Source organism: Artibeus jamaicensis, unplaced genomic scaffold (genome assembly GCF_021234435.1).
Source record: "Artibeus jamaicensis isolate MK-2021 breed Jamaican fruit bat unplaced genomic scaffold, CSHL_Jam_final contig_471, whole genome shotgun sequence".
Lineage (NCBI taxonomy): Eukaryota > Metazoa > Chordata > Mammalia > Chiroptera > Phyllostomidae > Artibeus > Artibeus jamaicensis.
Window position 1 is genome coordinate 970,301 of NW_026521850.1, and position 14,570 is coordinate 984,870.

At 64.5% G+C, this 14,570-nt stretch overlaps 3 protein-coding genes across 7 annotated transcripts in view; 1 reads left to right on the forward strand and 2 right to left on the reverse strand.

The window, feature by feature from the left end:
• Positions 1-13: 13 nt before the first annotated feature.
• LOC119036083 (surfeit locus protein 1) lies at positions 14-4,389 on the reverse strand. 4 transcript variants are annotated; one of them, XM_053667789.1, is made up of 10 exons: positions 4,240-4,301; positions 4,098-4,149; positions 3,511-3,651; positions 2,916-3,049; positions 2,753-2,835; positions 1,848-2,039; positions 1,014-1,086; positions 758-920; positions 428-509; positions 201-355 (listed from the first exon to the last, which is right to left on the reverse strand). In XM_053667789.1, exons 1-10 carry the CDS (start codon positions 4,261-4,263, stop codon positions 286-288), a joined length of 1,014 nt encoding a protein of 337 aa, XP_053523764.1. In that variant the 5' UTR covers positions 4,264-4,301; the 3' UTR covers positions 201-285. The 4 variants fall into 4 exon arrangements, with proteins under 4 accessions (XP_053523763.1, XP_036983600.2, XP_053523764.1 ...); XM_053667788.1 differs by lacking the exon at positions 758-920 and having other exon boundaries at positions 14-355; positions 4,240-4,310; XM_037127706.2 differs by lacking the exon at positions 3,511-3,651 and having other exon boundaries at positions 4,240-4,389.
• SURF2 (surfeit 2) lies at positions 4,326-8,686 on the forward strand. Of its 2 annotated transcripts, none has more exons than XM_037127709.2 (6): positions 4,326-4,447; positions 4,539-4,693; positions 5,241-5,344; positions 7,362-7,556; positions 7,707-7,816; positions 8,258-8,686. In XM_037127709.2, the coding sequence occupies exons 1-6, from the start codon at positions 4,370-4,372 to the stop codon at positions 8,336-8,338; spliced, it is 723 nt and encodes a 240-aa protein (XP_036983604.2). In that variant the 5' UTR covers positions 4,326-4,369; the 3' UTR covers positions 8,339-8,686. The 2 variants fall into 2 exon arrangements, with proteins under 2 accessions (XP_036983604.2, XP_036983603.2); XM_037127708.2 differs by having other exon boundaries at positions 4,329-4,447; positions 7,707-7,855.
• The window catches only part of SURF4 (surfeit 4), a 10,836-nt gene continuing 4,862 nt past the window's right edge, over positions 8,597-14,570 (reverse strand). The window contains exons 2-6 of the mRNA XM_037127707.2: positions 12,929-13,115; positions 12,381-12,457; positions 11,877-11,920; positions 11,250-11,436; positions 8,597-10,672 (exon numbers count right to left, since the gene is read on the reverse strand). Of these exons, the coding sequence (XP_036983602.1) occupies positions 10,406-10,672; positions 11,250-11,436; positions 11,877-11,920; positions 12,381-12,457; positions 12,929-13,115 (762 nt within the window). The 3' untranslated portion in view covers positions 8,597-10,405. The remainder of the gene's footprint in view (positions 10,673-11,249; positions 11,437-11,876; positions 11,921-12,380; positions 12,458-12,928; positions 13,116-14,570) is intronic.

The window sequence follows — 14,570 nt, forward strand, 5'->3', positions numbered from 1 at the left end:
CTCGGCTGTCGGGTGTGAGAGTGACTGACCTTCGGGCCACGAGGACATGGGGGTGGCGGCGAGCTCGCCTTCAGACCGGGGCCCTCGCGTGTCAGCGCCAGTCACAGCAGGCACACAGGCAGCTCCGAACAAGTGGTCTCGGTGCTGCGTGGTGGGACCGGGGCATTAGCTTGTCTGGGCAGAAAGGAGGGCGCAGTGTGTGTAGCAGCCAGTGGTTTATTGATACGACTGTGTAGCCGGCACGAGCCCGGACGTCCTGAGCTCGGGGGGACCTGGACGACCATGTCATGTGCCCCGAGTCCCACGTAGGAATTTCTTCGCCCACAGGTAGGATGTGGCCGCACAGAGTCCATACCTGGGGTGGAGACCGTGTCCAGTGAGGGTTCCCACGGGGAGGGGCCCAGCGCAGGGGGGGTGCAGGACTCACCAGGTGACGATGTACTGCATGTGCTCGTTCCGCAGGGTGGCCCTGGTCTGCCCTCCGATGGGCCCCCCGGGCACTGTGCTCTCTGTGGGGATGGGAATCGACTCGGTTTCCTGCCACCGCCACCCGGCCCACGGTTCCCTCGGAGCCTTCCTAGCGCACTCTTTCCCCGAGCTGCCCACGTTTGCACAGCCCATTTCCAGTCACTTCCCTGGGACCCTCTGCCTGCACCTGGCTGGTCCCCAGGCTGCCCCGTCCTCCCCTGCCCCCAACAGGCTACATCGCAAACAGGCACTGACTCCAGCTACTTGGGCTGGGCTGGGCTCAACTTACTGAAGTCTGCGTCAATGAAGATGGGGTCTGTGCCTGTGAACTTGGCCATGGCCTCCAAGTCCCGATAATGCCAGTGGTTCCTTTCTGGGTTGTTTTCGGGGACAAAAGGCTTCCTGGTTTCTGCCAGCCGCACTACCCCGATCAGCTCCACGTCCCCCTCAATCTAAATGGGAGTGGGGGCTGTGCTTGGGGTGCATGGCACAGAGGAGGGTGGCTCCCAAGAGCCCCTCTCGCCTGAGGAAGCAGTCACCCCTACCTGGCCTTTCTGCCGCATGTCAGGGCTCAGCTTCTTCCGAGGGACAAACCCTCTGTTGACCAGGATGGTGACTCTGCAGTGACGAAAGCATGTGGTGTGCAGGGGGGAAAGGGTTTCCCCGCAAAGGCCGTCCCTGACACCTGCTTGAGCACCCTCAGGAACAACTCTGGTGCAGGGTTGGGGGCTGTTGAAAGCTGAGCTCGGTGGGGACAGACTGGGCCAGGCCCTTGGGCCCCCAAAGGCTGCTGTGGGCCGTTGGAAGGTGCTCCTGTGCCTGCCTCTTGAATGGGGAGAGCCACCAACCCCTGCCTGGAGTGGAAGGGTCCCCCCACACACACTGTAGCATGCAGCCAGGGGCTCCAGCCCCCAGGGCCTGGGCTGGGGCAGCCGCTTCCCTGTGTACCTCCCTCCACACCCCCGCAACCAGGGGCCCCAGGGGTCCATCCCAGCCTCTGACCAGGGAGCTGCGGGACCAGAACCATCTACGAGTTGGCACTGGGGAAGCAGCTGCTCTGCTAGGCTGCCCAGGGCGGCTCTTCCCACCCCTCCTTCCCAAGCTGGCTCCCCGCACACTCCTTACACGCACCACCGTCCTTTAGTGTGCCACCCCATGGTTCGCTCTGCACCCCGTTCAGAGCTCAGTACATGGGGGCTGTGCAGCAGCAAGTCCGGCAACTGGCCCCACAGTGTCGAGTTCCAACCTTCAAACCCTTCAAAGAGTTGAACCTCTCCAGGCATCTTGGGTTCCCCAGGTCTTCCCCGGTTGGGGGTGGAGAGAAGGAACCGCCCTGCCTGTACCCACCAGGCCCACTGGTGCCCCGTGTGTCTGCTCACCCCAAGTCGGTGCAGTGGAAAGGCGTGATGACATGGGCGCCGCTCTGGACCGAGGAGGAGAGCCGGCCGGCCTCCCGAGCCTCCCGGGCCGGGTCCACCATGGTCCGTGGCAGCATGTACAGCTCCTTGGAGTGGTCAAAGTGCCCCCGGACCCTCACGGGCCTGTACTCCAGGTTCTTCAGCTCCATCGGGCTGCACGGGAGGGGACAAATGGAGCTGCGGGCAGGCACAGTTGCGGGCAGGCACAGTTCCGGAGGAACACAAACCCTTTTCTCCTGGGGCTACAAACCACGAAGCCTCCCTGACCAGAGGGGTGATGTAGGTGATGCGCAGGCACAGAGGGAAAGGCTGGTGCAGAGCGTGCCCCCACCCCCGCCGCCGAAGGGGAGGCCGACCCGTGTGTCGTGGAGTGGACATGACCACATCACCAAACTGTCCACATTCGGCTGGGAAGCTACAAATGTGGACGCCCGCTTGGACTTGACCTTCTATGCAGGTAGCAGTCCGTCTGCAAGCAGTGGCCTGTCCCCTGGATGACAGCTTTGTGGAACACAGCTGCTGTCTAGGACTGGTGTGGAAGTGAGGGGAGAGGGCAGGAGCCCCCTTTCAGGCACTGGGTCAAAACACCGCTCCAGTCCGGACATGGTGGTGCCAGCTCTCTCCCACTAGCTCGGAATTACCGCTTTAGGTGCCGTCTGCACTGTGGGGGACCCCTCAGGGACAGCAGGCCTGAAGACGGGGTGAGGCCCAGGATGACAGACTTCCCGGTGTCCTTCAGGCAACTCCCCAGGGAGGACCCCTGATCTTGAGGAATCCCCTCTGAGGGCTGGGGCGGCGAGCAGAAAGAAGCCAGGCACCACGCTGACTCCCAGGGAGACCAGCCCCCCGCTGGAGGCCCCACTCACTCTGCGGGCAGAGGGACAGGCTCAGCCATAAATCTAGACTCCAGCTCTTCGATCAGCTTCAGCTTCCACTTCCGACGCTGGACCTATGGACACAGAGCAGAAGCCCAAGACGTGGCAGCAGAACAAGAACTCGAGGCCACAAGAGCCGGAGGCCAGTCTTTACCTGCCACGTCCCCAGGCCAAAGGCGGTCACTGGGATGAGAAGCAGGAACCACCGGAGGAAGGAGTCATCTTCAACTTTCGTGGCAGGAGCTTCTGCTGTCGAACTGCCACACCTGCTTGGCCCCGAGGCCAGCCCTAGGGAGTTCACAACACTGGCTCGGGGTCGGGAGGCCCTGGAGACGCCGCCAACACTGTCTAGGAGCATGGGGTGTAGGGGGAGGGGGCCGCCCGAAACCTGCAGTCAGGAGCCAGCCAGAGCACCAGTGTCCAGCCCAGCTCCTGACCCAGGGCCTGGCACCGAGCCCTCGGTGGGTGTTTACTGACTGAATGAGGCCCAGGGCTCAGTCTTAGCTTTGCCACCAACCTCGACCCTGGGTAATTAAGCTGCAGCACCATCCCATGCCTTTGACGCAGGAGCACGCTGAGATGTATTCTATTGGATAAGACAAACCGCACTGGCTGCTGCGGTTTGAATAACTGAAACGCGATGTAATCTCAGGCTACTGCTTGACAGGGTTCTCCTAACAGTTCTGCTTCTCCTCCCTCCTGCCCCACCCCCAAATTATAAAAGTGTATTTGGGAAGTCACAAAGGTACCAGAAGTGAGCCAGCTGGGCTGCGTGGGCCCAGGAAACCAGTTACAGAGGCCAGAGGCAGAAGAAGGGCGCTTGGAGCTCAGGCGGGGGAAGGCCAAGTAAGGCGCCGGGGAGAAGATGGGAACGGTGCGGTGCTGGTACTCTGGAAAGAAGGAGCGCCAGCTTTGCCTTCTCATCGCTCGGACATTCAGAGATGGGACGTACACATAAAGTACATTTAAACTCTCGGTTAGGTCCCATCGCAAGACAGCGACGCGGCCCCCTGGCGCGAAAAGCAGGCCTGGGGCAGGCAGGCAGGCGGAGCGCCCGTGGGCGCACACGGCGCGCTCTGCGCCGGTCTAGTCAGCCTCTGCTGTCGTCTGGCGGCCGCGTGCGAACTGCCCCGATGGGAACTGCTTTCCTTTAGGCCCCGGACACCCAGCTTATGTCCTGAGTGGGATCCTCATGAGGCCAGTGAGATGTTGGTTAATTAACGTCTCCAGCACCGAGGCTGGTAACGGCGATCATAGCTTTTCTCTGCACCCACAGGCCGTGCACCGTGGAGCGCCGGGCGGCTTTCCCCAGGTGCCCACCTGAACAAGTCCTCACCTGTGCGCCGGGGTACCGCAAGGACGCTCCTCCAGGCAGCGCAGGCGGGGGCCTGGGGAAACGCGAGGGGTGGGTGAGCTCCCCATCCCCGGGGGCGGAACACACCCTGCCCGCCCACCCGCCCGGCAGCCCCGTGCAACACCTTCCCCAGCCACCACATAGCCATCTCCTCGCGCAGGGTTCCGGCGTTCAGCGCATTTGCTTCCGGGGCACCGCCAAGCCCCGCCCTCCAGCCGGTCCACGTGGTTCGAACTCCGCAATACCGCCCAGCCATGGATGAGCTGCCCGCAGATGTGCGAGCGTTCCTGCGCGAGCACCCGAGCCTGCGGCTGCAGCCGGGCGCCTGCAAGGTGCGCGGGGCCGGAGTCCCCGACCTCCCCCAGGACCCCCCCTCGGCCGGTCCCCGGGTGCCCCTGACTGCCCCCGGCCTTCCGCCCGCAGGTGAGATGTGTTCTGACCGGCCACGAGCTACCCTGCCGCCTGCCCGAGCTCCGGGTCTACACCAGCGGCAGGAAGTACCAGAGGCTGGCCCGCGCCTCCCCGGCCTTCGACTACGCGGCCTTCGAGCCGCACATCGTGCCCAGCACCAAGAACCCGTACGTGGGGCGCAGGGCGCAGCGGCGCCCACAGGCATAGCCTGGGGCGGTGGACTCCGGACCCCTGAGCCGGCCTGCGCGGAGTCAGGAGACCTGCAAGGCAGGCGGGGGTCCCGAGTCCGGGCGACGTCCGTCCCTACGGACTTTGTTGGCAGTTTTGTAACGTGAGGTTTGTCTGGAACTCTCGAGCTCAGGTTCACGTGTTTATTTTGAACCAGAAGTTTGATTTAGCCGAGAGCGAGTGATTGGCAGAAATAGTCAAAAGGGAGAGGGATGGCAGCACTCTCCTTTATGGAGAACTTTCACACTGAGCCCTCGCGTGATTTCGCAGCAGAGCCTGCGAGGGCCGGCCACGTGCCAGGAAAACGGCTAGGCCGCCGTCCGTGTGGGTTGGTGGTTCTCCCGGATCTTTTCAGGACCCTGATACCCAGGCCTCGTCTTGGACACACCCCCCACCCCCATCAGCTCCTCGGGGCGGTTCTGCGGGGAGCTGGCGTCTGGACTTCTCCTGAACTGTCCTGCAAACCAAGGTCCCCCTGCCCCTTAGGCGCCAGCTGTTCTGCAAACTCACCCTGCGGCACATCAACAAGGCCCCTGAGCACGTGCTGAGGCACACGCAAGGCCGGCGCTACCAGAAAGCTCTGCGTAAATGTAAGTGACTTGGGGGCACAGTCCCCCTGAGCCACAGAGATCCAGGCGCATGCCTGCTCTCACGCAGGACGAGTGCCCCCAGAGGGTGGAAGTGGCGCCAAGGTCCTTCTTGGGTGGATGCGCCAGTCCCGCACAGTGGGAGAGATGCAGGGCAGGCAGCAGGCTCCCTCCTCAGTTAGCGTGGCCACAGATCCCGGGACTTTATGCGAAACGACGGTAACGAAGCCGGTTTTACCTTTGGCTGATGGACTACAGAGTTGCGTTCCTGGGGCAGGTCATCAGTGTTACGAGGAAACGACGTTGGCGTGCCTGTGATCGACGCTGCCAGGGGACAGGGCCGGTACCAGCGGGGCCCGCCTGAGTCAGAGGCCTGGGAAAGCCTCTCCGAGGGCCTCACCGTGGGCTGGGTTGGCTGGACGTGCTCAGTGGGAGAGGACAGGGTCCCAGGCACAGACGCTGGGCGTGGAGCTTCTGAAGGACTAGCCTTTGTTGCGCTGCCGCCATGTACTGCGGGTGGAAGAGGGGGTGGGCGAGAGCACAGAGCGTCCCGGAAGTCGTGGTTGGGAGCATGCGCAGTCGGAGTACACTGATACTGTGGAAGCTGGGAGCTGCGGGGGGGCATGTCTCAGCATCACTCCTCCTCGGGATCAGGGACGAAGAGGAAGAGACCGTGGGTGGCAGTGTGGCCCTCCAGGTGAAGATGGTGGCTGTGGTTCCTAGCCGGTCGCCAGGTGTTGGCAGGGAAGGTGGAGAGATGTGGTCGGGGCTTGGCTGTTTGTGGGCAGGATTGCTGGCCGAGGAGTGAGTGGCAGGGACGAAGCGACCGAGTCCCAAGTCCTCGGCTTGAGAACTGGCAGGTGACAGCGGAGTCTGGGTCATGGACTTTTAGAGGAAGTTAAAAGTGAAGGTGAGCACCATGAAGGGGAGGTGTCAGGGTGAGAGGCGGCTGGTGCAACACATTCACATCCAGGTGGCATTTGCACCCGGGGAGCCAGGAGGGAAGGGACAAGGCAGGGCCTGCGCACGGGACAGGAACCAGGGGTCTGGGGCAGAGAGGAGGTTCAGGGAGTGAGAGGGGGACTCTCACCTAACGGCAGCAAGGGGGAGATGGGATGGGGGCAGCTGAGTGGTGGGGTGGAGGCGGGGAAAGAGCCAGGCTAGAGCAGTGCAGTGGATTTCAGCCCGGGAAGTGTGTGGGGGGGACCAGAAGGCCGGAGACTCTGCTGCTTCCAGTGGAGAATAAGGCCCGTGTCCACCTGTGGCCAGGCGGGGAGGAGGCTCCCGGTTCACACCAGTGTCCGGGGGCCTGCGGAGCCCCTCGCCGTGGGCAGGAAGGAGTTGGGAGCTGGACTGGCACCAAGGCTGACCCCCGGGGCCGAGACCAGAGAAGGGGGCTCCGAGTGGCGGTGCAGGTGCCTGGCCGAGGGGCTGAGGAGACGCCACATTTGGGTTCTGGTGGTGACATGTCCGTGAGGAAGAAGGGGTGGGATGCTGGAGGTGGTCAGGCGAATGCAGGGACCCAGGCAGGGCTCGTCCACGCCTCGAATGATGGCAGGAGCTGGGGGGACGGTGAGAGGGGGGCCCACGACATCACCTGTCCCCGGGGGAGCTGCACCGCCCTGCAGAGGCCGCCTGAGTCCTTGGTTCAGGGGGCAGTGGGGCCGCAGCAAGGTCCTCCAAGGGAGGCCCCGCCATGGTGGGCAGAGGAGGTGCCAACTTCCACGGAGCCACTGGGCTTGCCACGGGCTGCAGCCTCTTGGCGACAGGCTGGTGTGGCTTCCAGGTCAGGGGCCTGAGCCCCGTGTAGATCACTGCCCTCCCAGCTGCAGGAGGGTGTTCCAGGCCCAGTAGACTTGTCCCGCCTTCTTGTCCCTTGGTCACACTCCTGCTGGCCTCTCCTGGCCTGGGAGGACCTGAGCTGGTGGCATTCCCTGTCACTGTGGACATGTTTCCAGGGGGATGGGGCCTGGGGGCTGGACACGGGGAGACCTGGGCAGTGTGCCGGCCTGTCCTGCAGATGACGAGTGTCACAAGCAGGGTGTGGAGTTCGTGCCCACCTGCCTTCTGCACAAGAGGAGGAGGAGGGAAGGCCAGGCAAACAGTGACGGGCCACCCCGCCTGAGAGCAGCCTTCTGGGAGCCGGAGTCCAGCGATGATGATGGTGACACGGCCCCGCTCGACAGTGATGACAGCATGACAGACCTGTACCCAGGTGAGCGGGACACGCCCTTTCCCTTTGCCCTCCTGTTGGCTGGGTTCGGGTAGTGTTCGGGTCACGGCTGTCCTGTCCGTTTCCAGCAGCGAGTGGGTTCTGGCCTGTGCCCCCCACCCTCACCTCCGCCCCCAACCTGATCCCTCGCAGCCGAGCTGTTCACCGAAGAGCACCCAGGAGGGGCCGAGCACAGGGGCGAACCCAATGGCGTTTTGACAGACAAGGATGAGAGGCCAGGACATCCGGGGGACTCGCAGGAGGTGGGGGTGGCCCCGGGGCCGGCCCTCCAGTGCCCGAAGGTGAGGGGCAGGCAGGGCTGTGACCGGCAGCAGCTTCCTTGGCGGTAGTTTTCGGTTCCCTTAGAGAGATGGAGGGAGCCCCCCGGCAGGAAATGCACCCTGCTGGCACCACCCCCGTGAGCCCCATTCCAGGCTGCTCTGGGGTCCACACTGCGAGGAGCAGGCTCCCTGGTCTTTGTGGGGCGCTGCCAGGGTGCAGCAGGAGCCCCTCTGGCCAGTGCAGGGACCTTGACCCCTCCGGTGGGTGAGCAGAACGGGGTTGGATGAGTCTGTGTCTGTCGCATGGCTGGGGTCAGAAGCGATGTCTCCAGTGGGGCCCGAGGGGGTGGGGAGGCTGCAGGCGGAGCCCCGACCCTGCCGCCCTACACCCGGGTGCTGACTGGTGCTCCGTCCCCACCACAGAAGCCATTGAGCGGGTCGAAGAAGTCGAGAAGCTGTCACCGCCGGCCGAAGCGCTTCAGCTCCTTTAAGCACTCAGGTTAACGTACCATGGCCTCCCAGAGTCAGGGCGGCGCGTGGTGGTCCTCTGCTGGCGGCCCACGGCGAGATCTGTGCTGCCGGGTGTCCCCGGCTTTGTCTGCCGCTTGGCTGCCCCCGTGGCAGGGCGCTGTCCTCTGCTCCTAGGACACAGCAGGGACGGAGGGAAGGGCCCTGTGTGGACGAGGCCCAGGTGTTCCTGCAGAGCCAGGAGTACCCGGGGTGGGCCCCGCTCCCCGGACAGCACCCGAGGGTCACACCACGTGCAACAAACGCCATTGTTTATTTTGGTGTTTCCAAAAATCAAAATGTTTTCGAACACAACTAAGATACAAAATACAGCATATGATGAGATTGATACCTATTTTCCCTCATAAAGCAAAAAATATTTTCAGAAATCATCTTTGCCAATACCAACTGGTCGATCGCTTCCTGTTCCCGCAACAGCACCTGCCCCAACCCGGGCCGCAACCTCCTGCCGGCGACTAGGGGGCCACGCCTCCTGGCTGCGCCTGCCTCCACAGACCCACAGAGGTCTCGGGGCTGGGGAGTGCCGTTCAGTGGAGCTGGCAGGCTGTGTTGGGGGTGGTGGACAAGAGGCCCCTGGGCCCAGGCAGAGTCAGAAAGCAAATACTCTAGGTAGCGAGTGACCAGGAGCAGAGATGCCCTGTCCTGCAGCCACGGCTTTGTCTAGGTAACACTCGGGATGAGTCTGCTGTGACAGGTGGGCTCGGGCCACAGAGCCAGGTATGGTTCTAAGGGCCCTGGTGGGCGAAAGGCAGCCTCCCCTCCCTGAGCAGCGCCCTGGGGCTCGGAGGCTGTGCAGCACGCCGGCTGGTCTGGAAGGCAGAGACGGCCCAGACCCCTGGCCACCCTGGGGACCCCAGGCTTGTACAGAGCTGATGGCCAGGGAAAGCCAAGCCCCAAGGGCAGGCTCTGAAAGGCCACGGGCCCCCTTCCACGTCTGGCTGGCCTGGCCACAGGGGCCTGCCCCTGAAGGACCTGGGGTGTCCCGGCTCCCCTGGTGGCCTTTGCCGGGACGTGGATGGGTGCAGGACAGTGCGCAGCACTCACGCCCACAGAGACGCAGCGCAAGGCCACATCCGAAAACCTCGGCCACGGGTGTCGGGTCCGAGTCGGTCAGGCATCGTCACAAGGCGCAGAGATTTGGGCTGCAGTCAGCAAAGCACGCAGAGTGCTCTGCTCGGGCAACAGCCGCGTGGACACGCAGCCGTGGCCACGTGCCCTGGGAGGACCCTCAGGCCAAAGGGAAAACTCAGGTGGCGCCCAGCCAGGGCGGGCTCTGCCCACCGCCCACCAGGTGTGAAAAGGCCGAGTGTGAGGCGTCTGCTCCGTGGGCCAGCGCTGCCTGGCTCTGCCACCGTGGTGGCAGCCCCGGGCTCCACCAGAACCTCATCCCCACCGTGAGCCCCTTTGGCTCCCAGGGTGTGACCCGGTGTGAACTACATCGGTCCAGGCCAGTTTTCTGGTTCATCAATGACTTTGACCAGGAACTGTGAGCAGCCCCTCTAGTACCACCTGGTTCTGGGGGGTTGGGGTTCCTCTAAACTTTCCCACCACCCCTAGGACATGTTACAAGGCAGAGGCACCGTGGAAACCACGGGGCGGTTCTGAACCAGGGAGTTCGACAGTGTTTGAGGTGTGGCTGGGCCATCCGAAATAGATCATTTAGTAGTTTTAGCTAAAAACGTAAACCTTAAAAAAAATAAGAGGGAGACTGCTTTGAAGGATACACAGATGTATCTGCTCACAGTACAGCTTGAAGGCCCCCATCACCCAAGAGAGAGACTGGACAGGAGGAGGTGTGGCCGCCCAGCCGCCTGTGCCAAGCGGCGGAGGCGGGCCGACACCTTGCTGGGGAAGGGCTGTGCTCGCCGTCCGGCCGGCACCAAATGGTCAGGCCGCCAGGGGTGGGCGTAGAGCAGATTTGGCCATCAGTTTTCAGGTGTCTACAAAGAAAGTTCTCAAACATCTGTGCCTTTACGGAGTGGGGAGGGGGCAGGGTGCGTAGGTGCTGTCCCTGGAACCGGTCCTCCACGGCCACGGGGCTCGCTACCACTCCTTCTTCTTCTCGTCCATGGAGACGCCACCGGGGCCCAGGGCCACCACCAGGAGCAGGCCCCCGATCACCGACATGGTCTGGAAGAAGTCATACTTGAGGAAGTCGTGCATGGGCTTGTAGACGGGCACGGTCCAGAAGGCGTTGAAGTACACGTTCACGGCGAACAGCCAGACAACCAGGGTCAAGGCGGCCAGCTTCGTTTTGAAGCCGACTGCCACTAAGATCATCAGGGCAGTGCCCACGATGTTCTGCAGGATCTGCGTGGCCGGGGGGGTGAGAAACGCGGGCGCATGTGAGGAGAGGCAGGCCGTGCCTTACAAATGGGCCCTGGCACTGAAGTGTCCCTGCCAGGGCCGGAGTGGGGCTGAGGGGTTGCCGAAACGGCGGCTGCCAGCTGGGGGGTGCGCTGCAGGTGGGGATGTGCCCAGGGGCCGTGGGCGCAGGAGGTGCAGCAGCGGTCTGTGCACGGCTGGTCAATGGCCCAATACAGCTCGAGGCTGAGCCCGGAGGACTCCGGAGCACCAGCCTTCCCGGCCCCGCAGCCTGCCGGCCAAGGCCTGCTTGGTACGCCCCTGGGGGACAAGGGCAGAACCTTCTCTAACTCTGCGCCCCCAGCATCAAAGATGATGCGGTAAAGGGCAGAAAGCAGAGGAAAAATGGGGTCTGCCTAAGGGACCGGCGCCGGGGACCTGGTGCAGATGGAGGCGCCTTCTTGGCACACAGGAGCCTGGGAGTTTGCTGCTCCCTGGACTCCGCCCGGCCACCCAGGGCCCCACTCCACACACAGCCGCGCAGGGAGGCCGGGAGGCCGGGTGGCCAGGAGGCGGTACTCACAGAGAAGAAGCTGGCGTCGAAGTGCAGCAGGGTCATGAACATGAGCACCAGCAGCACCCGGCCACCCAGCTGCATGTACTGCCGGGGGGAGCTCTCCCGCACGGTGGGCACGCCCGCGAACATGCTCTTCCCCTCCGAGCGGGACTCTGCCAGCAGCAGCAGCAGGCCGCCCCCCAGGGCCAGGTTCCTGCGGGGCAGAGACGCGCTCAGCACCAGGCCCGACTGGGAGGCTGGGCCCTCTGCCCACTCTGCAGACTGACCAGGACACAGAGGGCGCGGGTCCCCAGGGCCCCAGAGCTGTGTCCAGTTTGTGGAGTCCCACTACTCACTTGACTGAAGACCCAGGTGTGTCTGTGCCACCAGACAGCGAGGGTCACCGACACCCTCGGAGCAGGTGCTGGCCTCGGCTTCACTGCAGACCAGCTGGGTCCCTGGGAACCGGTGTGTTTGCACCCGACCCCCCTCCTCCCCACGAAACCCAGGGTCCGGAGAGGCCACTGCTCTCACTGGTGTGCTAGGGGTCCTGGGCAGGGAGGCCCCGCTGACACCCCCCCGGAGCCTGGCAGAGCCCCAGCCCCGAGCTGGGGAGGGAGGTGACGGCACGCGCTCCGACCGGAGTGCACGTACCTCATCAGAAACTTCAGGTCCCATAAGATGCTGTAGGCGATCGTCTGGGGGACAGAGGACAGAGACACTAGGGTGGTGGCACCTTCCCAGAGCCTCTTTCCCACCGAGTTACAGCACGAGGCAGTTGTTCTAACAGAAAACACTCAAACCACCCAGGACGCCCACGACAGCCGAGGTTGGACGCCCTGCGGAGTCAGCTGAGCCCAGGCGTCCAGGAAGAGCGGACGGTCAGGGACGGTGGCCCAGACCCCGAGGCCGTGGGCTGACGGCCACCTCTGACTAGCCAGGGCTGCTTCACCCCCAGAGGGTGGTGAAGGGGGGCACCCGGTGCTGGGTGCCCACGCAGGGTGCAGCCCGCCCGGCCCTGCACTGCTGCCCCAGGTCCAAGTGGCCCGGAGGGAAGTCGAGCCCTTCTCCAGCCACAGCAGGAAGCAGCAGGGCCCCGCACACGCCCCTGGCAGCGCCGGGGCTCCGGAGCCAAGCCCGACCGCTCACTGTGGTTACCTGCAGTGCTATGATCCCGAAGAGCCCAAAGCAGGCGTACTGCACGAAGTTCCTGCTCAGCACCAGGATGCAGCCGGCTGGGAAGGGGAAGGCCAGCGTCAGAGGGCGCGGCCAGGAGACGCTGCCCCACCAGGCCCTCAGGAGCAAGCCGCCCCGTGCAACACTCAGGCTGTGAGAAGGGGGAGGGCCAGGCACAGCCCCACCCACGAGCCAGCCAGAAAGCCGCCATGGGCTCGTGCCCGTCCTGCCCACCGGTGCACAGGCTGCAGCCCCCGCCCCCCTCCGCACACTGCCTGGTGGCGGAGGAAGGCCCCAGGCCCCCAGGAGCTGCGTTCTGGCCCAGTCTGTCCCCTTTGCCGGATTCATCCTTCCAGACGCCTTGGGTTCTCACTGCCCAGCTCCGCCCCCGCCCACCTGGCTCAGCCACATCTCCTGCACTGGGCCCTTGAATGCAGGGGCCGGGTCCCCCTTGTTAGCAAGGCCCCCCACAACCAGCCAGGGCCAAACACCCAGCAACCAGGGAGCCCGCCCGCCCCGGGGCCACGCACTTAGCTGCCCGAGCAGGTTGAGGAGCACGAAGGTGGAGGCCACCAGGTAGCCGCAGCCCCAGGTGCTGTCGATGTAGTCCCGCTGCTCGCCCCACTGGAACCACATGCGCACGCCGTCCTCCAGGAAGGTGCTGATCAGGCAGAGCCGCGCCACGTGCGGCAGGTACTGTTTCGTGACGCGGAGGAACTGTCGGGCCATAGGTGCCGGTGAGGGGCCACGGCCGGGCCAGCCCCCGCTCCCCGGCCCCTGCTGCTAGCACGCCAGCGCCGGGCCACCGGGCTCAGAGCCCACACAGTGACGGGGTGACGGTGACAGCGAGACCCCCTTCTATGGCCTCCTCGGCAGACAGGTCTAGTGGCCACCAAGCAAGAACTGTCTCAAGACGCCGCCTCTCCCCCCAGGTCCGGGCCTCCCCCCAGGTCCGGGCCTCGGCAGCTTAGAACCTCGGGGAAAAGGGCTCGCCCAGGGCCACACTGACCCTCTGCCCTGACCACCCAGTGGTGCGCAGAGACCCTCAGGATGGGCCAGAGTGGAGAGTGCCCTGAGATGACAGTCCACTTCGGCTGCAACCGCGCTCCAGCCCCGGCGGCCTCGCACTTGGCCCGCCTGGTCTCCCCACCCACACCCAGCCGGCACCTCCCGGGGCTCCGCGTCTGCGGGCGCACTGTTGCTGGCAAACAGTTGCCGGTGAACAGCTGGACTTGGTGCGGGTAGCAGCTGGGAGGCTCAGGGCTCTCTGAGGGGCCCGAGTAGGTCTCGCAGACTAAACCCACGAAAGGTGCGGCGGGCGGCACTAACAGGCAGGTGAGCAGAGTCCCAGGCTGACGTCAAAGAGAAGCATGTCGATTGCTATCCCCTGCTCTGTGCCCTTTAGGACGTGTGCTCAGGAGACACACGCAGGGGGACACAGGGGGACAAGCGTCACCAGGGGTGCCCCGGGCACAGCTGCCCGCCAGCGGAGCGCAGCTGGGGTACAAAGGGACAGAAGCCCTGGGCACATGATAACAGAGCAGGAACTGGGGAGAAAGACCGGGGACCCGCCCACAGGACCGATGTGTCAGCAGGCGCGAGTCCAAAGGGCGCTGGCCAGCTCGACCCTCAAAAGCACAGGCCGACCGACGCCCGGCCCTCTGCAGGCTGATAAGCCCGTCGCAGGGATGGAGACGGAGGCGCAGACGAAAGTGTGTCTGAAAGCTGAGTGAGGGTGCGGGGAGTGGTTAACGCCGCCCTGTGCACCGGTGAGCAACTGGCCCGAGCACACGGGGACGCCAGGGTGACCAAGCAGGGGCCGAGGGAGCGAGTGGCCTCACACTGGGCGCCATCCTCTTCCACGTGAGGGGCTGGAGCCCCATGTGGTCGGCTCCACACACCTGCTCAGCCCCTTTCGCCCCCGTCCCAAAGCGATGGCAGACGTCACGATGACAGAGACAGCCAGGCGGGCACGGCGGTCCCCGTGGGCAGAGGCGGGCACTGGGGCCGCCTCCCGGCTCCGCTCCCCACCAGCTGTGTGACCACAGTGCTCTGTGGGGGGCCCGTGCTACCCTCTCCACCGCGAAGGCAGCTGGCGAAGCAGCTGTAAGGGTTGCGCCAGCTTCATCGAGCCGGAGGGAAGGGGTGGGGTGCGGACCCTCTGTGACAAGG